The following is a 21,633-nucleotide window of genomic DNA, read 5'->3' as shown; positions in this document are numbered from 1 at the left end:
ACTAATTTGCACTGTTGCACACTAAGCTTGTTTGTAGACATGAAGAAGAATGTATTAGAAGAATTTGACAAGTATACAGGAGAATTTAGGATTTATAGCACAGGCATATAATCTTGCAATCAATAGAAGATAGTATTTAAAAGTCATAAGAGAAATACGGAAAAATGGAAGCCATGTAGTTTTATGAATTAATCGAGCGAGTTTAGTGAATTAATGAATGTTTACAAAAGAAAACGGACTGTTTATTTCATGTTAACATTGATTTAGAATAATCTGTTGTAGTGCAATATCATGGTGTATAGATACTCTACAGTTTAAATGACATATAACTGCTTTTTGAATTACGGCAATGAGAATAAGGTTTTACTTTTCCACCCAAATGTACTAAAATTTCATTAACGTAATGTTAAAAACTTTAATAGTTAAAAAAAGCGTTGGTGGTGAGATATGAGCCACAAATCCAGCACATGACTTTCACTTTAACAAAACCATGACCAATGGCTTACACTGTAACTACAAAGCACTTTAATAATTCTCCAACACCTTCCCCTTTCCTTTCTGACACACTGAAAATGTGTAGCACAGTTCTTTAGACCCATAAAGAGTCACTTAACACATGAAATCAGTATCCAGTTTCAACAGCTTAACAAACTAATTCTTGCCAGCATCCAGATCTTGTCAAGCGTCTCTAATTTTGCCTGTGTTCGAACAAACTTTTCCCTTAATCTATCCTGCGGTTAAATTTACATGTTAAATAATTAAGCAAAGAATATTACTACTGTGACACGAAACTATTCCAGTTCTTAATATGATATAATAATTGAGCCATTCTCTGTTAGTTTTCTGTTTAGGATAAGTGATATCTTGCATTACTGTAACCTACTGTAACACCTCCGTGGTAAATTATATAATGCTGTTAATTCATGCTTCTAGTGCAGAAATATAGACCCACCACCCATGCCATGTACAAGATAGCATTTGCTAATAGCATCCCAGAATTAATACTGGAATTATTGATAGAAGTAGGCTGTTAACATCAGACCCAATAAAGTGAATTTATTTGGAATTAAATGTGTCTGTGTTTATTTACTTATTGCATACTCAGCTATTATATATTGAAAGGTTTTTCTTTTTGGCTTTAACTGAGTTCTACTATAATAAAGTGAGTTCCTGCATATTAACTTTCCAGGGCTAAGCAACTGCAAACACTTAGAAATCACACATGTAAAGTTCTCTAAACATGGCCATGTCAAACTAGGACAAATTATCATAATAACATAGAGAAAAGGTTTATCAGTGGATTTGAGAGAGAATATCACCACAGCTTTAAATGCTCTTTGATATTGTCACAGATCCAATTCCCCTTGAACTAAATCCCATTCAGTCCCCAAATCTCTGAGCAAGTTATAGTTGGATTATATCTGTCCTCTTTATCAAACTCTAGACCTGATTTCTCAAAGGTGCTTGTTTCAAAGACATTCAAATTGAAGGGTCCGGCTGAGAAAACAGGAAAATCTGTCTACAACACCCTTCCCTTTTAATTACTGAACAGAACAATTAACAAGAAACACTGTGGAGAAGAGAGGGGCTGAAATGGTGACCGCATTGAACCTGCAAAGACCAATATTTCTTCCTCTGATGTCAATTTGACCAAGTATTACGCCACACAAAAGAAAGAGCAAAACACAATATAGCTCATTTATTTGGGTGTTCCAGTGGTCCGGCATATTCCCTCACTGAAATTCACAAAACCAAAGTGAACTTTCATCACAGTCGACTTGAAACTTCTTACAGACAATCTTATATATCTTTACAATATGAGCGAGAAAGACCTTACACTATCATGAAAACTAAACGTAATGCTTTGAGCTGCAGTTAAGACTGTAGTAATCTAAAAACGTCACGGCGTTCTTGTACATTCATAAGAAAGAGCCTGGGGCTGGAAGCAGTAGGGAGAGCAGATGGAGTTGGCAGTGAGGTGTAAACCTTGAGGGGTCAAGGGTCGAGTGACTGCATGCATCGCTTGGGTCGTCCTACAGTGGACGCTCTGAAAAGGCTGTGTAGCTCTTCACTCGTGCAAAAAACAGAGGCGTGTACATTTTGTCTACATCAAATGCAGTGACAACTGTCTCTCCGGTCGATCTGTAGGGAAGAGAAGAGAAGAAAAGAGTCTGGAAATGTACAAAATCTCCCAGATTTAGTCACAAAGCTTGACATTAACACCCACCAAATGCGGGTGGATTTCAGTAGTAACAGGTAACAATCACTCCCACTAGCCACTTCGGCGGCTTGAATTTTGTAAGAATACTATTCTGGTTGAAACAACCAATTAGAGAAGCACCGAAATTTTGGGCAAGAATGATTCTGATTTTATTACATTGGGTGTAAACGGTGACTGATGATGCATGATTAACAGTAACAACAAATTATTCAACATTCAAATGTCACCTAGTATTTATAGCCTAGTTAAGCAATGACACGACCAGAAGTTCTCCCAATTGCACATATGACATTTTATAGGCTACAAGAGTTAAAACGAGTAGTTAATATACATTTCAGTTCAGTGAAAAATGAGGTTTGGAATGATGGTGAGTAAAAGTTATTTTGGGAATTTTAGAATAGACTAAAAGCTTTTAGCTTCAGCGTCTCCTTCTCGGTGACTGTGTGGACAGACGCAGGTGCAATCTCTAGGCACTGGTCAGATGTGTAGCAGAAGGCAGATTGGTGAGACACCTGTAGGTGATGTGGCAGGAATGGTGGATCCACACCAGCTTGTTGAAGCGCTGTCGCCCCCCCGAGGACAGCTGCAGTCCTACATGGAAGGAGCGCTCCGCTTCGGGGGCTGGGCTCCGCCTGCAGAACCGGCTCCTCTGGTACTCTGCCACCTTCTGCTGAAAGATGACAACTGCTTCATTGCTTGTAAAACACCAAAGAAATAGAAGAGCATGGTTAGAGGAAAGGGAAATAAACTTGCACAGGCAAACCCACCTCTTCTTTTCTCTTGGAGACAACAACGTAAACTTTGGTTTGATTGTCTGTATCTTGGGACAGCCGATAATGGCCAAACATGATGGACTCCACTCTGTGGAAATTGAAGATCATGAATGATTTAAAGCTGGCACATGGCCTAGAAATGTGCTTTCAGCCGAGTTCACATGAGACGTACCTGGAGTTCCTGCTGCGCAGCCTTGGGACGATGACCAAAGGGTCCTCAGGTGTGGTCAACATCATCACCTGACCGTCAGGGAAGAAGCGCAAGTACCTAAAAAATCAGGTCTCGTCAAAGCCTGATAAACGCGGAGCAAAACGGATTTGCTTCGAGGACATTAAAAGGACACTCCACTCAGAAATGAAAAGAATTCTGTCCTCATTTACAGCTCTGTTTAGAAAACTTCAGAGAAATGTCTCAATGTTTTCCCCCCCGATACAATGGAAATCAATGGGATCCAATTTTCTTTGGGTCCCAACTTCATTTGTGTGTCTGCCTACCTCCGTCCAGCCAGTTTCACAATGAACTGAAAATAATATTATACTTCCCATAATATAAAAGGTCTTTAACATCATTTTGCACCACTGCTTCTGTTAATTAAACTAAAATCTAAATAGATTAAAAAATATAGATCGAATTGCTGCATACATGTACAGTTCATGCTGTTTTCACAGAATTATTTTTAGTCAAATAAAGGCTTGATGGTTAAACTACAAGTGAAGAAATTAATACAAATAGATTTGCATTTATTTTATAGTACTTACAATACTTACGGACACTAATTATCATACTTTACTATTGAACAAACTAAATGACGTTTGAGTTCACTTTAATAGACTTTTTTACTCTATTCAATTTGGTCACTGAAAATGGGCTGGGACTTTTAATTTTGATTTCAAAGTGTCCTGGAAATGCATCCAGGTTTGTAAATGCTGACCGAATTTTCTCACCTGTAGTACTCCACCTGATGCCAAGCCCTGTAGAAGCCATCGAGAGACTCCTCCCCCTGACGGATGTATGATGTTTTACTGATGTAAACACCTGCACAAACCACGGACCTTTAGTAGAAACTGTACATGCAGCACACGTTCAAGAAGACATACACAAATGCAGGTGTTTACCATCAAAGCGTACACGTGGCCTTTCCAAAAACATCTCTCTCCAGGATGAAAATGGCAGCATTTTGGTGCAGCTCCGCCCCCACACCCTCATACAGGCAGAGCGCCAAATCTCAGGGTCCCTGAAACAAGACACCCACAAACACATCTGTAATGGAGAAAGTCTTGAGTGCTGTTCTCGAGCACAAGCCGCTGTAATGCTAGTGGGGGGGCTGGTTTACTCTGATGTTTGGAGAGTGTGTGAGCCCACCTCGCACAGATATAGAAACCCCTGCAAACCAGGGAAAGCTGCTCTAAGGCTCGAAGGTCCAGGTCACATGACACCACCCAACGGAAGATATACATGAGCACCTCGAAGGGCAAAGCTGTGGACGTGAAAAAGGGACTTTCAGGGCAACGGGTAAACTCTAGTAACCCACACAGACTATCTCCAGTGTGAGAACTACCTGAGATGTGCACCTGAGTCGAGTCGGTCTCAGGCTCACACAGCTTCATGCTGCCGTCCCCCAGCGTCAGCTGCTGCTGGAAGTACGTCAGAAGATCGTCGATCTCCCGACCGTTCTCATTGTCCTCCAAGCTAACGAGAGAGACAATCAAAAATTCACAACCTCATGCCATCAAACTTTAAATGGCAAACCAAAAAATAAATAAGAGGTATTTTGAATGCATGCGAAATAAAGCTTATTTTCAGGGTCATTAAGATTTTTAGCTTATTACTGATTCTATCAATCATCTCTGAAAGAAAAAATAAGTATATTATATATATATATATAACTGTAACAAAGTAACAGTTATTTTAACAGTACAAACCTGTTAAATGGTTAACGATAATTTCCTGTTAAATTTACAGGGAAAAACCATAAACTGATGTCCCCAGAATTCTCTGCGTTGCATTAAAAAAATATAATAATTATTTGATGTATTTTCTTTTGAAATAACTATGTTTCTTATTTTTTTTCTTATGTGTTATGTTTATTAGGGTTTTATGTGAAATATAATGTTGTTAAATTAATGTTTATTGCATATTTTAGTTGAATGTGTCTCACCATGATGGTGTTTATTGCTTGTGTGAATGACACTGTGCACCTTCTATGTATGTTAATATTTAAGAGGTTATTTTAGGCTTTTGATGATTATCAGTGTATTACAAAGGTACAAAACAGATTTCAGTACTTCAACATGTTGGTATATTAACATTGTATCAGTTAATGAAATTATGGTATTTAACTGTAATTTTAAGGTAAAACTGTAAAACCTAAAACGTTGTTACCATTTTTATACGATAAAATTCTGGCAACCACAGCTGTAATTTTTTTTTTACTGTAAATTTAACAGATTTTCTTTTTTACAGTGTAGGCTTATTTAAATTGAAAAGAACTGCTTAATGTAATACAGTTATGAGAATCTTTAAAATACAGTATACAGTAATGAGAAAACGTGCTTAAAAAAACTGACACAAAAATCACAAACCCTTAATTATATTTATGCAAATTACAAATACACACACACACATACATAAACCATAAATGTTATACAAAGTCGCATAGAAAGAGTCTATGCAAAAATAATATCCATGATAAAATTTCTGTGACGGTTCATTCTGCACCCGAGCACTTACTAGCTCCCAGCACGGTCTGGATCAGGACTTCTGCTGTAGTTGATCTTAAACTCAATGTCCGGTACCAGATGCATTGCACTCTTATAGTACTTGATGGCTGTAAAATCAAAATGGGGAAATTTATACCTGCAGCCTTCATGGAATCCATTTTAGAAGTCAAAAAAAAAGAAAAAAAGACCTTCATAAACTGCTCCGTTCTGTTCTTCCTCGACAGCCTTCAGGAACAGCTCTCGGGCCTATGAGCACACATTCACAATCAGTGCTGAGACCGGGTCAAGTGAAGGATATAACATTACACATCAGCACTGGGAGTTATTCTGGTCATGAAACATGCTTCTCTTCTCCTAGAGCAGCTAATGTGTGCATCATGAATATTCACGAGCTCACACCTTTTCCTCGTTAGCGATTTCCTGTCTCCTCCTCAGGTCAGCAGTTTTATAGACACTTTTCTTTCCACCTGAGCTGGGCTGAAGCTCAGACATCCACTGTGCTCGAAAAGCACTGAGCTCCAACTGAAACATCAAAAATCAATTACAGAACTCTATTGATAGTTCCTGTTCAGAAGAAATTCAGTATTCCCACACCTTCAGACCAGGGAAAGTCCTTCCATTGGCAGAGCAAAAAAAACGTTTCTTAGAAATAATGTGCAACAATGAATAATGCACAACAGCACCAGAACAGCACTATAAGGAAATAGTTAGGAAAATAGTTTTGTAGAAACAGTGGAGCAGATGTTCATTGTCGTATCAGTTATCAATCCTCGGAATTCATAGCTTTAAATGATTATACTAAGAAAATGTCTTTGAGATTTGCAACTACAACAAGACATGTTGGGTGAGACTTGAGTTTAACAACGAGTCAAAAAGAGTACTAATGAATTGTGCACAGTAAAATGTATCACATAAAGAGGGTTACAACTTCCTTTCATGTCTTAGGAAAAATCAATATGTGTTTCAGTGGTAGAGCATTGTGTTAGCAGCGCAAAAAGTTTGTGGGTTTGATTCCCAGAGAACACATATTAAGTTAAAAAATAAAAATGTATAGCCTAAATGCACTGTATGCATTAATGTAAATAATGAGAGCAGGTTTACAAACTTGCAGATTAGAATCCTCTGTATTTTCATCTTCCTCTTCTTCAACAGTGTTTTGGTTGCTTTCAGCCTAGAAACAACACATATCCAGTCATTTCAAATGATATATTTGTATATTAAGTAGGTGAAAATACATACAGACAGTTAAAAGGATCTTACAAAGCCCTAACACTATAACCACGTCCATGTTTGGTGTGTAAAATAAGAGCGACCAATCAGAGACAAGCAGAGGCCAAAGCGACAGAAAATCATCGCGCTAAACTTTCAGAACAAACCATTGACTGTTAAGTTAAACTCTGATCTAGTGTATGTGAAAACAGGTCCAGTTGTTGCGTGATTTGCAGAACTGCAAACTTTTTAAACAACATACATGCAAAACTGTTTACTACATATACGAGTGGAAATGATGCATATTTGTTATTATTACACGATAAACGTTTAAGGAATTATTTAAAACTGTTATCGAGTCAAAAAAAAAAAAAAAAACTCGGGTGTGTGTGACAGGACTAATATACGTCATGACTGCTAACATGCTAACGTTAGCACCTAATTAGCAGCTTCGCTAATCTAAGAAACACAGCTTTTACTGACCATAACAGCTTATTTTGCGAACTCTTTTAATGTCGCGTTTAATGTCGTGCTTTCAGCGAGTATTTTACAGATCACGATCAGAGAAGCGGACGACAGAGCGGACAAATTTGCGCGCTCGCCACACGGCAGCCATCATGAGTGTGTGACAGCAGCGCTCGCGAGACTCTTAAACTGCTTGCTGCGACAAAACAACATCCGGTGACGTGTCGGGGTTTACAAAATAAAAGTCTGCCCGTCTGTATCACTGTTTTTTTTTCTTCTTCTTCATTGCATTTTTACGGCAGTTGGCATCCATAGTGTTGCATTACTGCCATCTGTTGTCTCACTCTAGTTTATTCAATTTTTTATTTAAACTCTTCTTTCCAGTCCAGTTCTCCTTAGAAAATTAAACAAATATCTCTTTATATATTTTTTAACATTATATTCTAATATACCTATTTCCCGTAGCTGATTCTTGAACTCTTGCCTTTGAAATATATATTTCTTACATGATATAAAGATGTGGTTAATCCTCCTGACATTCATCACATAATCCTGTTGGGTGTTTCTTTCTCACTGTTACCTTAATTATCAAAATTAGTTATCAAAATCTGTCTCAAAATTAGTTATCATGCATCACTTTGTATTTTCTTTATTTTCGTCAAGGTGAAATCAAATATTAATTTCACCAGTATCATATTATTTTAATGTGAGTAGAAGAAGACAGAAACTATTAAAATGACTTTTTGTTTTACTGTATAATTTACACGCGTTTTCTTAATTGTCAAGAATCGTCTGAACGGGAAAAAAGACATGGTTCATACCACAATCTGTTGGCGTGTTTCTTTCATTCTCTCTCTCTCTTTTAATTAAATTAGATAATAAAAGGTTAGATAAAATAAGATCAAAGAAAAATAAAAACTCTGAACGTATAGACAGACAAATAACTCAAAATTAAAGCATTAAATAAATGTTGAAATATAAATAAATCATGCATTTGTTCATTTATTAATTCACACACACACGCACGCACGCACGCACACACACACACACACACACACACACACACACACACACACACACACACACATATATATATATATATATATATATATATATATATATATATATATATATATATATATATAAAATTGATTCATTTATTTAACGATTTATTTAGAGATTTAAGTTTGAGTAATTTTAATTCAAGTAATTTGGTCCTCCATATGAACGTGGCAACAACGTAAAAAAATAACTGAAACGAACCGAATCAAAAATATTATTACACTTGTACGCGAAAGGTTACGTCATAAATATGTATCAGATTTTGCAAATTTGCTTGGCATCCTCCCAATGGCAAAGGTGAACGTCAGCATATTGATTAGATAATGGTGACGCTGCGTCATTTGTCTCCATCAGCGAAGGCGTGGCTCATGAATATTAAGTGATAATCCTTCGTCATAGTAGGTTTCGTGATTTAATTCGCGGACGGGAAGTCGCTGGACTCGAGCTAGGGCTGCGCACACACCTTACAAATCAGACGTTTGCACTAGAAAGCAGTAAAAAGCCTAATATCCTCTTTAATTTGGTCGAATCCTTTGTATTATTTTCAATGTTACTAGACAGCAGCGGCTTTCCCCTGCTGATGATAATAATTGACGTACAGTGTGACGTATCGGCGTTGTTAAAGTGAATCATCTTTACTGTAGGGATGCTGAGCCTGAGGCAGGAGGCCTGAAACATAATTTCTACCCCACGAACTAACATAACCTTTCTCAGTCGTCTTCAGCGCAATGGAGGAGATTCTCCGCAAGCTTCAGAAGGAGGCATCGGGCGGTAAACACAAAGCGATCCGGGACTCCTGCAGCGTCGCGTGCGGTAAGATGCACCTGTGCGCGTACGGTCTGCTAGGAATAAAGCAACTGCGGATAAAAGCAAGGACGCGAGTTCAATCTATTTAAACGATGCTTTAATGTCTGACAACAACAAACATCAGTGTACTGTCAAAGCACATGCGTGCCCGCCTTTCACGGATGTTTATTTATAAACCAGAATCCTAATATAACAGCTGTTACAGTAGATATGTGTTTTCCATAAGCTGTCAAACTGCATATTCGTTTCCAGAACAGCGCGAAGAGTGAAGTGAAAACACGACAGTTAAATGAAATTGAGTCCAGTGGGCATTCATGCATTGAGAACTTGTGAGCGTCTGAAGCGTTTGTTTGTTTGAATATTATAGTGTTGAAATCTTTGCCTTTTAAACCTCCGTATTTTCCAAATGCATACTGAAATAAAGCCTTACGCCCATGTTAATAGCATGTTTTGGACATGTACCATGGTAACACCTTGGAATATGATCAAGTATAGCTGTTCATGAATATGGTTGTTATTCAGTATGAAATAAGCATACTTTTCCATTATTAAGGCATTGTAACGCCACAGTACTTTTAATTGGCTTTCCATAAGGAAGCTTGCGTTTTAATGGTTGATTTCATCTTTTTAACAGTTACTTCATGTTTATTTTCTTGGTGATTAAGAGGTTAAGAGTTGTTGTTGTTTTTTTCACCCAAGTTGTTTTTCTTTCAAGATGATAAAGTATAAAATAAAAGCAACAGCAGCTATATTGTTAGTGCTAGTTGAAGAAGAAATTAGTAAAAAGAAAAATTGACTTTTTTTTTACTGTGTTTGTTATAATCAGTATAACTGTAATTAATAGAAGTATTGAAAGTTTTGTAGGTGTTTCGAAGCTTGTCCTTATTCTGTCTTCTTGTATTGTGTTATAATGAATAGTCTTTCAGTGGAAGGGCAAAAGCAGCTCTGATAGTGATGCAGAGCTTCGAGACCTCAGTTGACCTTTCAGTGTTTCTGCGTTGCACATCTCACAAACTGTCAGTCACACTGTGCCAGCGAACGAGGGGTCAAACTGACGCTGTGCTGGGTAACTCTGGCTCGTCTTGCAGGATCAATGAGTAGCTCAGATGACAGTACAGCGAGGGCTGATCTCAATAGTTTTCTAATGTGAGGTTGTTGAGATTTCGGCTTCCTTTTGTTTCAATTTGAATAGGTATGAATGATGGCGCTTCAAAGTACATTCATTCATATTTGAAGGATGTTCGTTTGTTTACATTTGTGTTCTTTCCATTTAGGTGTTGTTTAATATCTGTTTTTTAATTTGGAAATATTCTACAACTTGTATTTTCTCTCATTTTTCCTGCTTTTGTACAGAGACCCTTCAGGCTCAGAATGGTTCAGTTAAAATGCCACCATCTAAACTCAGGCAAGTGTTTGACGTTTGTATTGTCAGTGTTTGTATTTTCATGATCTTCATGATCCACACAGACAGGCACATCTATTAAGTTTTGCATAGCATTTGATATTTTTAAACCTTTCGTTTACACAGTGAAAATGCATTAAAGTAGTAAAATGACTAAATGTATTTCTTCCAACAGTATTGTCATGACTATAACTTTGAAATGGGTTACTATTTTAGGTTCATTTATATTTATTCATATAGCAGATGCTTTAATCTGGATGATCTCTGAATCAAGTGAAGTACGAGTGACATAAGAAAGTGCTTCAATGTAGTTGGATCTTTCTTGTTCTGATGTGTTAAGTGTGAACTGTTTTTGTGCAGAGAGAAGTGTTTATTCCCTCTTCAGTTAGCGCTGGAGTCTAAAAACACTAAACTGGCTCAGACCGCCCTCACTGGAATGCAGGTGTGCTTATTACTAATCATTATACAGTTTTTAAAAGACATACATTTCACAGACACAACACTGATTAGGTACACTCAAGATAAAGCAGCAGCACATATGTTTTTGCTCTGCTTTATTCAGTGGTGTTTGCCCAAGCGTGTTTTTGCAGTGTTTCAGCTGTGGACATAAATTGACCATATCTTGGCACCAGAATATTTTACGGACCCTTTTGTATTTGGCCAGAAAGTAATTTCCCACCCTACCAACAGATCACCTCAGAAACTACACAGCAACACAAAAAACTAAAACAAAAGTCAGTGAACTTTAAAGCAGACATTTGGCAGCTGTGTCTATCTGAGCTTTACCGTGTAAAAAAAAATAAATAAATAGACTATTTAAAGTTTTATAGATTTGACTTAAATTTACAGTAAAAAAACTGAAATGAGGTTATATACCAAATTATGAAAAATGACTGTGTTTTGCCTTTATAAAACACCATCATCGTAACACAGACAGAAACACATGAAATAAATAATTTAAGAACATAGTGTATATATATATATATATATATAAATATATATATATATATATAATTAAAAAAAATATTAAATTAAATTAAAAATTAAATTAATATAATTAATATAGAAATTAATATATATATATATATATATATATATATATATATACATACACACACACACACACACACACACACACACACACACACACACACACACATAACTTAAAAAGAAAAGGTGAGGAGAAACATGAATATTTCAGTGGAGAAACCTCACATAAAGAATTTTGGAAATGTCAGTTTAGATTTGTTACTGTAATTGATAAGATTTGTACAGTAAAATTAGATCATTAGATTTTAGACTGTTAATTTTACACCGTTCGATCTGTTACAGTTTGCCACTGGGTAGAGCAAAGTAACTGACCATAATAGGTTTTACTGCAGTCTTGTGTGTTTAAATTAAACTCTTTATACAGTGAGTTCCTAACATTTGACAAATTTGACATATTTACAATTCAGCTTTCAATCATTGCAAGGTGACCAATATTCATTTATGATTATTGTTTTAATGTGATGTGATAGTTCATCCCCTGCTCAGTAATCTGCCTGTGTTTTGTCCCGTGGCATTGCCAGAAGATCCTTTGTGAGGACTGCTTTGTTGCTGTAGAAGCCGAGGCTCCAGAGAAGCAGCTGTTGAGTCAGATCCTGGCAGCCATCAGGGTGACGCCCACCTTACATGAAGACCTGCAGGTGGAGGTCATGAAGGTCTGTGTGAGCTCACACACGTCTGCTCTGGCAGAAGTGCTTTAGTCCGAGTCAAAAACAACGTGCTGCATCTAGCAGGCTTAATCAATTCAGTGTCTGCATCTGTGCTGTAATTGGATGGATTTTGCGTCCCTAGACACACTGTGTTCCTGATCTCCTGTTTCTGATTCAGAAGTGTTAATTCATTTTCAGTGGAGGTGCTGCCAAGCAGCTGTTATATTAAATGGCTAATGTTTTGTAGTTTTTTGTGTTGTAGGTCCTGCTTTGTGTCACCTACTCCTCTACCTTTGAGATCAATGGCCACAACATCTTGAGAATCGCCGAGGTAAGACGTGATTTCTTGACGTTTAACTGACAGAATGAGATGGTCAACAGAAAACTGCTAATCTAAAGTGAATCTGGCAACCCTCTCATTAAAGCCCTTGTTAAAGGGCATCTATTCTTAAAGACTGCTGTGTTATAATGCTGTGGATTAATGAGGATGATGCGGTGTTTTGGTCAGTATCACAGGTTTTTTTTTTTTCTTTTCTTTTTTTTTTGACAACCGTGCAATCAGCACAAGGCTGATTTTGTGAGCTGTATGTGAGGCAGTGTTTTGCAGTCGGTGTGCGTTACAGAAACATCTGTCACACAGGAATCTGCTCCTGATCTGTGGCTGTTTACCACAAACTATATGAAGTGAAGTGACATTCAGCCAAGTATGGTGACCCATACTCAGAATTTGTGCTCTGCATTTAACCCATCCGAAATGCACACACAACATTTGTCCTTTTGTTTTGATTTTAAATCCAAACATTGTTACTGAAAAAATGCTTTTTCAGCATAGAGTTTCTTTTTTTACACAGTACAGTACTAAAATCTTTCATAGACATGTTTAAACAGTAAATAGTGTATAAGAAACATTATTCAATGCTATTTACTTTTGCATTTACTTCTTGATTGATATATTAAGTTGCTCAAACCAGTGGCAAAACATTTAAACTACTTTTCTTACATTATCACAAACATTCTACATTAAAACTTACCATTGACAGAAAAAAATCAGCTTTACTGCTTTCTTTTGCGTTTAATTCTTTATTAGAAGCATAAAGAACTTAGTTTTACTACCTTGACTAGTGCCATCTATTGCTGCCTTATCTAAAAGTGCTCTTTTCTCTAAACCTAGCCAAAAAGCCATTGCCTGTATATAGACTGTGAAATACTGTAGACTTTAATTATATTAATTTATGGTGTAATTACTGTATTTTGGTGTCAATGCATGTTCATACTTACCGCAAACAATGTGCTGTTACTTAATTAAAAATAGACCTTGAAATGATCTCTGCACTGACATTTACTGCCGTTTTGTTTGGAAGCAATTCAATTATTCTATACAATAATAATTATTATCATTATTCATATATATTTATTTTATTTGATTATAAAAATGAAACAATATAATATAAATAATATATTGTATTGGGAAATGAAAGTAATAACAGCATAACAGATTTGAGCTGATAATAAGGATAATTTTATTCTACAGATCAAGAGCAAAATTAATTTCTTTGCTTCCAAAATGTAAAACCTTGACGCTTTTGATTTATAAATGTATAGTTCCTATTCCAAATTTGAAAGGATTTCAAATGCACATTATAAGCGACTCGAACTCACAGTAACCTCGATTGCATTTAAAAAGAAAACCGTGTTTGGGTGCTTCACACCTCTGTCACCTTTTCATCCTCATAGTGCGAGAGGTGTGAGCGCATGTGAGTTTACTTGTTGCTTCACACCACTCTTTGGGATTGTCATTTTATGGGAAATCTTAGATATGCACCATGCTGGTTTTTTTCATTACGCAAATTATATTTGCACAAGCAAAAACAGATGCATGCTAAGATCCTACTGTGTCTGTGTATATCGCGTTCCTCCCCCTCCTTTGAGTTTTTAACTTTGTTATCTTGACGCTGGTTGGCCATAAACAGCTCATAAAAGCACATTGTGATGTGTAAATGGGTCTGGTTGTGCCAGGTGTCTCTTATTTTCACACAGGACTGTTCCAAAGAGCCTCAGGAGCAGGCCATAAACAATAAGGCTAAAGCAAGCCCTGTCTGACAGAGCATGTCCCGTCATACGGCAGACCCATTAAGTATTTACAGTAGATGCTTACAATGTCTGAATGCCGCTGCGCTTGATAACAGAATAACATAGCAAGGAGTTTTCAATTCACAAGCGGTAGTTCACAAGACTCTGCTCTTTTGATTTTGTATAAGTGCAGAGGTTCCCCGAGTGGCACAATAGCACACATCTCACTCCATCATGAACATGTGTTTCCTAGCATCCAACAGTGTGTCATTCGTTGCTATTGTTACAGGTAAGAGTGGTCCGCAGATGCCACGTCTCAGATCCTTTTTCCATGAGCAAGCGTGGCAGAGCGGCATATGCTCTGTGGTCACTCATTCTGTTTGCTTAATAGAAGATACCATCCACTTTTTTGAGGCCTAACAGAGATGTAGCAAGTGCAACATAAACTCATCACAGAGCAGGATTATTATTTTAATACTAGCAGTCAATCAAATCGGTTACATTCAAACTAAAAAAAAAGTTTCATGGTGACTTCTTTGACCATTCTTCAGCATTATGGCTAGTGTAGTTTTTCACTGGGATTTTTGCCAGAAGTTTCTCTGTAGAGACATTGATTGAGATTTATATGCTGCTGTTCAAAAGTTTAGGATCAGTAAGATTTTTTTTAATGTTTTAAAAAAAAAGTTTCTTATGCTCATCAGGACAGTATCTATTTGACAAAAAATACAGAGGAAAACATGTACGTTTGTGAAATATTATTGCAATTTAAAATAAATGTTTTCTATTTTCACATACTTAAAAATATAATTTATTGCTGTGAGGCAAAGCTGAATTTTCAGCATCATTACTCCAGTTTTCAGTTTTCAGTTTAATATTTTTAGGATCTGTAATACTTTTTTCAGGATTCTTTGATTAAAAAAAGTAAACAACAACAACAAAAACAGTGTTAATTCAAAATAGGAATTTTGTTACAATAAACACTAATATTCAAATGTTTATATTTACGTTTATTCATTTAACAGATGCTTTTATCCCAATCAACTTCCAAATCAGAACAACGGAAGCAATCAAAATCAACATAAGAGCAAAAGTTTTCTTAATTTTTATTTTATTTATTTATTTTTATAAATGAATACTTCTATTCAACAATTAATTAAATTAATAAAAAGTGATAATATAGACTTATATAATTAGAAAGTAATTATATTTTGACAAAATGCTGTTCTTTTTACATTTTTATTTATCAAAGAAAAAGTATCATCAAAAATATCAAGCAGCACAACAGATATAACATTGATAATAAATCAGCATATTAGACATTAAAAGTCCTTCTGATCCCAAACTTTTGGAAGGCAGTGTACTTTTAGGTAACCCTAATGTTGTGTCTATTGCAGCATTTAAGAATTTCTCAAATTTCAATTCACTGTGCCCTTGTTTTTATGTCAAATGTTTGCCTGCAGTTACAGCCGTTTAGGTCAATTTCTATGAGCAATTTCAGGCTAAACAATGCTTATGCATTCTGTAGAAATGACTGGATCATGCCTGATAAAGACTGCTTGTAAACAGCAATTATTAAGTCATTCCATGGATGCCCAATTGCTTTAAAGTTGCTCTTTTTTGGGTAGAAACCATTTTATTTGCAAGGCCGTCTGTGCATTTAATTTGGTTTTTAATAAAAGATTTCTTGCTTTGTGTGTGTGTGTGTGTGTGTGTGTGTGTGTGTGTGTGTGTGTGTGAGACACACATTTGTGGTACTAGTATCTACAAACAGAATTGCAAAAATAACTTTGGTTGTGTCAGAAGTTGACTTATCAGTCCACTCAAGCTTTCATGTGCATTCATATTTTATAAAATATGATTGTTCTGACAGGACCCGAAGGCAGAGGAGATTGTCTCAGCATATTAACTTTACTATCAAACGAGTTTGCATAGTCTCACCAGTTCAAAAGTGATAATGAAATGCTTTGTTGTGGTGGATTTTAGCATTTATTGCATCTTTGTGTGTTTCCAGGTGTGTATTGAGACCTACATATCGAGTTGTCATCAACGCAGTATCAACACAGCGGTCAGGGCCACCCTCAGTCAGATTCTTGGAGACCTCACCCTACAGCTACGCCATAGACAAGAAAACACAGTGAGTCACAGAGCTTTATTAAACATAAGCATGTCTATAATCTCTTATTGCATAGTTCTCTGAAATATGCTTTTGTGATTGGTTAAGGGTGCATTTTTTGTTGTTGTTGTTTTTTCTGCAAAGGTTTCCCTTGTGACTTTTTTATTTTTATTTTTAGACTTCTCATACATTTCTAGGGTGTTAAGAATGAAGTGATGTTATGAAAATGTCTGGTTGGGTTTTTTACAGGGTGTTGATGGTGAGGAACGTTGCATACCTGTCCACCACCGAAGAGGTACACCGAATCGATAAGCCTTGAAAATGTAATTTACGGTTGCCAGCCAGAGACAGGGCTTTCAGCATGACTTATTCATCAATCGTTCTGATTGGATCATTTTCCACAACCATTTTCATAGCTCAATTATTATAAATTATTACTGATGATAGCAGCTGTCACTGATTTTGGATCTGTTCTAAAATCTGCATACTAGGTATCTATCTTGTAAGGCAGAAGTTCCCAACCTTTTTCTGAGAGGTCATATTCCTCATGTTGCTAAGATGATCACAGCAATCTAATCTAAGCATAAAATACATCACAGAAGAGATAAGCAGCTCGTTATGTGCAGTTCTTTAATGTTTCACATACAGAGTCTGATTTATAATTATTATTCACAAAAATATATATTTTGAGCGCATTAAGGAAGAGAGCATGTGATTGGTTGAGGTGTTTACGTGCACCAAGGGTATCGTTCAGTTGCTTGCTTTTTCAGTTTGCCACTTATTGTAAGTTATGTATATCTTCATGTTTTCAGATCTGTCTCCCACTACCGATGCACTTTATGAAGATGTTGTTATGGTGCTCACTGTTTTCTGTGACAAAATGGAGTCCGTCTCCAAGTAAGCTTTGCATATCTTCAACTTGTTTTTGGGTTGTTATTATTAGACTAGCATTATAAGTGGTGTTTGCTCACATTACTGTAGCTCCTACTCACAGTATGATAGCAAAATTGGTACCCAGGGGTTTACAACCCTGCTTCTACAGGGACACTGCCTGCTGTTTTTTCATGAAGTATTGCAGAAATGTCTGCCTGACCGTATGAATTACGCCTTGAATCACATGCATTGTTGAGGAGAGGTGGTCTAATACTTTTTCTAATCAGTAAAAAAATGGCATAGAAATCCCATTTACTTGAAGGAGGATAAATATAAGCATTGTGACAGTGAGTTTCAAACACCTCACATATAAAATGTAAAAATATAAGATCGTTAATTCTGACTTTGAGCTAGAACTCAAAAAGTCAACCTGTTCTAATCTTTATCAGACTATGCCTACTTCTTTACTATATAGTATGTGAATAACTGTATGTGAAATGAGTTCAATGATCTAATACTACCACTACTTCCACCAAGATTCTAATGTGAGCATCCAGGGGACACTTTACTATCCCTTGAAGTTACAGGAGAGGAGTTGTGAATGGGAGTAAAGTGATGAATACTGCAGGTCACATGACAAAGCCAACATGGTGGATAGCATGTCTGGATTTCATTCATATTGCACACATTCATAGGATAAAGAACAAATTTTTAATGGTCATAAAGTTCATTCCTCATCATTTAACCTACTCCGTATGTTGTTATTCCAGACGTGTATTTAGTGTTGTGTGATTCTTTAGTGAAAACCAGCTGCTGCAGCTGTTGTACCTGGAGTGTATTCTGTCCATGCTGAGTAGCTGTCCTCCCACAATGCACCTGCGTCGTAATTTCACTGACCTCATCTGGTGAGACATGTCTTTGTTCTCTTTGCACATTTAAATCAAGGGGCTCTGCACTTTATGTAGTTGAAAGTAGCTAAACTTAATTACTGTGTTTTTCATTTTTAGTTTTCAATTAATTGCATTAAATTAACATTAAATTGACTTCAAAACCATAGATTTTACTACAGTATGTGATTGCAAGTTTAAATAAATGATGACTTAAAGGGATAGTTCACCCAGAAATGAACATTCTGTCAGTAATTACTAACCCTCATGTCATTCCAAACCCGTAAAACCTTTTGATTATTTTTGGAACACAAATTAAGATATTTTTGATGAAATCTGTAAGCTTTCTGACACTCTATAGACAGCAAGGGAACTACCTTTATCAAGGCACAGAAACATAGTAAGGGCATTGTTAAAATAGCCCACGTGACATCAAGGGTTATACTGTAATGTTACGAAGCTACAAGAATAAATTTTGTGCACAAAGAAAACAAAAATAACTTTATTCAATAATTTATTCTCTCCTGGGACAGTCCCCCGCCATTATCGAGTTTACCATGACACATGCGCATGATTTCGTCTGCTTGTAAATAAGACGCAGCACATGCGTTTTCTACGTTAGCAGCACCAAACACATGCGTCGTGGTACTCTCAATGCCCCGTGGACTATTTTAACAATGTCCTTATTATGTTTCTGGATCTTGAATGTGGTTGTACCCTTGCTAGCTATGTTGGGTCAGAGAGCTCTCGGATTTCATCAAAAATATCTTAATTTGTGGTCAGAAAATGATCAAAGGTATTGCGGGTTTGGAACAACAGCAGGGTGATTAATTAATGACAGAATTTTAATTTGGGGTGAACTAACCCTTTAATGTGTATGCAAATTGATCATAAACCATAAACAACAATTACATGCAAATATACAGTATATATGTAAACATTATTCATTAGCTAAAACTTTATGAACTTAAAGTATCCTCCACCATACTTCAGTGGGAACCTTGATATTTAAGTATTTCCAAAAAAAAGTATTACCATTGTACAATAAATACATCTATTTCTTTAAAGCACATAATCTCAATCTCTGTTACTCTGGTGTTTTATACGATTCTGGAGGATCTTGCGGCAATCATACATCATCAGTGTGCTGTACTGTCTACACACAGGAAGCAGTTGTGTCCAACTCTGGTGGTGATTATGGGAAACCCAGCGAGTGATAAAACCATCACCTCTGCCCATGGTGGGCAATCCCAGGACTCAGACGCAGCACCGGGGTCAGCGGTCTTGGATCAAGGCCGGGGTTCTGGCTGCTCGTCAAGTGCTCCTGTCATGATTGGGCCAGTCGTTCGCACCATCTGTTATGTGGCAGCAGAGTTAGTCCGTCTGGTGGGCTGTGTCGAGTCCATGAAGCCAGTTTTGCAGTCCCTGTACCACCGTGTTCTGCTCTACCCACCGCCCCAGCACAGAGTGGAGGCAATCAAGATCATGAAAGAGGTGATATCTTCACACTTAGTATACTACACACACAGAGTTTTCTACTTACACACCATCTAGTGTAACATCCATGACAGTGATCTAGATAGTAAAACTCTTGTCCCTTTTTTTATTATTATGTGGTGAAACATACTCTATGCATATGCATTATTTCAAAATACTTCTGTCTATGCATACTCAATTTCATGTGCTAAAAAAAATTCTTATTTTATGCCACATGAAAAAATAAAAACTTTACCACCCCCTTGAGTACTCCGGTGTTCCTGTACTAATAAACATGCAGTTATTCCCTTTGACCCGCTCCAGATTCTAGGAAGTCCGCAGCGCTTGTTTGACCTGGCCGGCCCATGTGTCATTGAGCCTGAAACAAGAAAGCGGTCTTTCTCAAAAAGGAAGTCACATCTTGATCTTCTCAAACTGTAAGATATTTTGTTTCTTATTCAGGGACATTCAGACATTTAAAGGCTATTTCACACTGTGCAAACAGATGGTGACCAACACCGACAATCACTACAGTATGTCACTCCAGAAGGACAAAAGCCTAAAGAGGTCATGACACGAGAAATTAAATTTTCCTTGATCTTTCGGCATATAAGAGGTCTTTGTACCATTAAAACATCCTGCAAGTTTCATAGCTTAAAGGGTAAGTTCACCCAAAAATGAAAATTAGCCCATAAATTACTCACCCTCAAGTCATGCTACAGTAGGTGTAATATGACTTTCTTCATTCAGACGATTCCAGTCGGAGTTATATTAAAAATGTTCTTTGATCTTTCAAGCGGTTTCATGGCACTCAGCAGGTGTTGCAGTGCATCAGTCCAAAAGAAGTTAAATAAAAATCTTCTATAGATTGTTATAGAATCAATGTGTTTTTGTAAGAAGAATATCTAAATATGACTCTAATGTAGCTTACACTCACAGTTGTACACCGAAGCAGTTCAGCTCAGAAGCAGCTCGGAAGTGACGTACGCGGAAGCGCAGGGCAAAGATCAAAACAAAACAACAGTCACTAATTAGAAGTACAAAATGAGGATTTATAAAGAAGAATGTCGAATTTCGATATAAGCCAAGAGGAGTCTGGTTTTCCTTTGCTAAAGTAAGAAAACTTTGCCTCCTTTGCTCCTGTTAAAGTGCCCCTATTATGGGTTATGAAAGGTTCATAATTTGTTTTTTTGAGTCCTCAACAACAGGTTGACATGCATGCAAGATCAAAAAACACTTTCATTGTCTTATAATATACATTTATTTTTACCTTACTTGCTCAACGAATCCAAAACGATTCGCTCAACGATTCATTTTTCCAAACTCCTCCATTTTCATTCAGACGAGAAGACCGAAAAGTGGGAGGACAATATGCTAATGTTTCATATTGACGTCATCATGAAACTGCTTGGGATTCTTTTAAAAAAATGTCTCGTTTCAGTGATTCAGAGTCGATTCTTTCTTTTGAGAGACAATAACTTTTATACACGGTGCACTTTCAGATTAAAAACTTTGCAGGATGTTTTAATTCACTTGTGTTACGCTGTTACACCCTGCATGAAAGGTAGTTTTCAAAAATCCATAATAAGGCACTTCAACAAATGTTGGTCTTCACGAGACTCACTGGCATAAGCCAAAAAATGGCTCGTTAGGATCTGAGATGCAAGATGACATCACCTGGGCACAAACATTTGCATAAACACTGCCTCTTAGGTATATGATGATTAACTGTGAGCCGGTTGAAAATCGATTCAAAATGTGATTCAAATCAGTTGAGATGCAAAACAAATCGCGATTCGATTAGGGGTAGGAGTTTATATGAATGAATGTCTGAGGGGAACTTACTGTCTTTAGAAA

General features: G+C 36.7%; 2 protein-coding genes across 4 annotated transcripts in view; one reads left to right on the top strand and one right to left on the bottom strand.

Annotated features, from left to right (window-relative positions):
• Positions 1 to 1,684: 1,684 nt before the first annotated feature.
• On the bottom strand, positions 1,685 to 7,568 carry fbxo9 (F-box protein 9). 2 transcript variants are annotated; one of them, XM_059566810.1, is made up of 13 exons: positions 7,408 to 7,568; positions 6,821 to 6,886; positions 6,115 to 6,237; positions 5,904 to 5,961; positions 5,726 to 5,822; positions 4,554 to 4,684; positions 4,358 to 4,472; positions 4,111 to 4,229; positions 3,940 to 4,030; positions 3,167 to 3,262; positions 2,989 to 3,082; positions 2,734 to 2,891; positions 1,685 to 2,142 (listed from the first exon to the last, which is right to left on the bottom strand). In XM_059566810.1, the coding sequence occupies exons 1-13, from the start codon at positions 7,408 to 7,410 to the stop codon at positions 2,034 to 2,036; spliced, it is 1,260 nt and encodes a 419-aa protein (XP_059422793.1). In that variant the 5' UTR covers positions 7,411 to 7,568; the 3' UTR covers positions 1,685 to 2,033. The 2 variants fall into 2 exon arrangements, with proteins under 2 accessions (XP_059422793.1, XP_059422794.1); XM_059566811.1 differs by having other exon boundaries at positions 2,734 to 2,888.
• Positions 7,569 to 8,851: 1,283 nt separating this feature from the next.
• arfgef3 (ARFGEF family member 3) overlaps positions 8,852 to 21,633 on the top strand; it is a 62,628-nt gene continuing 49,846 nt past the window's right edge. The window contains exons 1-11 of one of the 2 annotated variants that reach the window (XM_059566808.1): positions 8,852 to 9,264; positions 10,612 to 10,663; positions 11,021 to 11,102; positions 12,232 to 12,363; positions 12,620 to 12,688; positions 16,439 to 16,561; positions 16,790 to 16,835; positions 17,353 to 17,437; positions 18,214 to 18,318; positions 19,467 to 19,794; positions 20,101 to 20,213. In XM_059566808.1, the coding sequence (XP_059422791.1) occupies positions 9,180 to 9,264; positions 10,612 to 10,663; positions 11,021 to 11,102; positions 12,232 to 12,363; positions 12,620 to 12,688; positions 16,439 to 16,561; positions 16,790 to 16,835; positions 17,353 to 17,437; positions 18,214 to 18,318; positions 19,467 to 19,794; positions 20,101 to 20,213 (1,220 nt within the window). In that variant the 5' untranslated portion in view covers positions 8,852 to 9,179. Of the gene's footprint in view, positions 9,265 to 10,611; positions 10,668 to 11,020; positions 11,103 to 12,231; positions 12,364 to 12,619; positions 12,689 to 16,438; positions 16,562 to 16,789; positions 16,836 to 17,352; positions 17,438 to 18,213; positions 18,319 to 19,466; positions 19,795 to 20,100; positions 20,214 to 21,633 lie in introns of both variants that reach the window. The other variant, XM_059566809.1, reaches the window with a different exon arrangement.

The sequence above is a fragment of the Carassius carassius genome, chromosome 14 (assembly GCF_963082965.1).
Source record: "Carassius carassius chromosome 14, fCarCar2.1, whole genome shotgun sequence".
NCBI classification, from domain to species: domain Eukaryota; kingdom Metazoa; phylum Chordata; class Actinopteri; order Cypriniformes; family Cyprinidae; genus Carassius; species Carassius carassius.
The sequence above is the reverse complement of the archived record's forward strand: the minus strand, read 5'-3'. Positions and strand labels throughout refer to the sequence as shown.

Excerpts from the sequence above, each read along its gene's own strand:
- fbxo9 (XM_059566810.1), bottom strand. Across the intron at positions 5,823-5,903 it reads GAACGGAGCAGTTTATGAAG|CCATCAAGTACTATAAGAGT; the intron begins GTCTTTTTTTCT and ends TTGATTTTACAG. Across the intron at positions 2,143-2,733 it reads TCCTGCCACATCACCTACAG|ATCGACCGGAGAGACAGTTG; the intron begins GTGTCTCACCAA and ends TCTTCCCTACAG.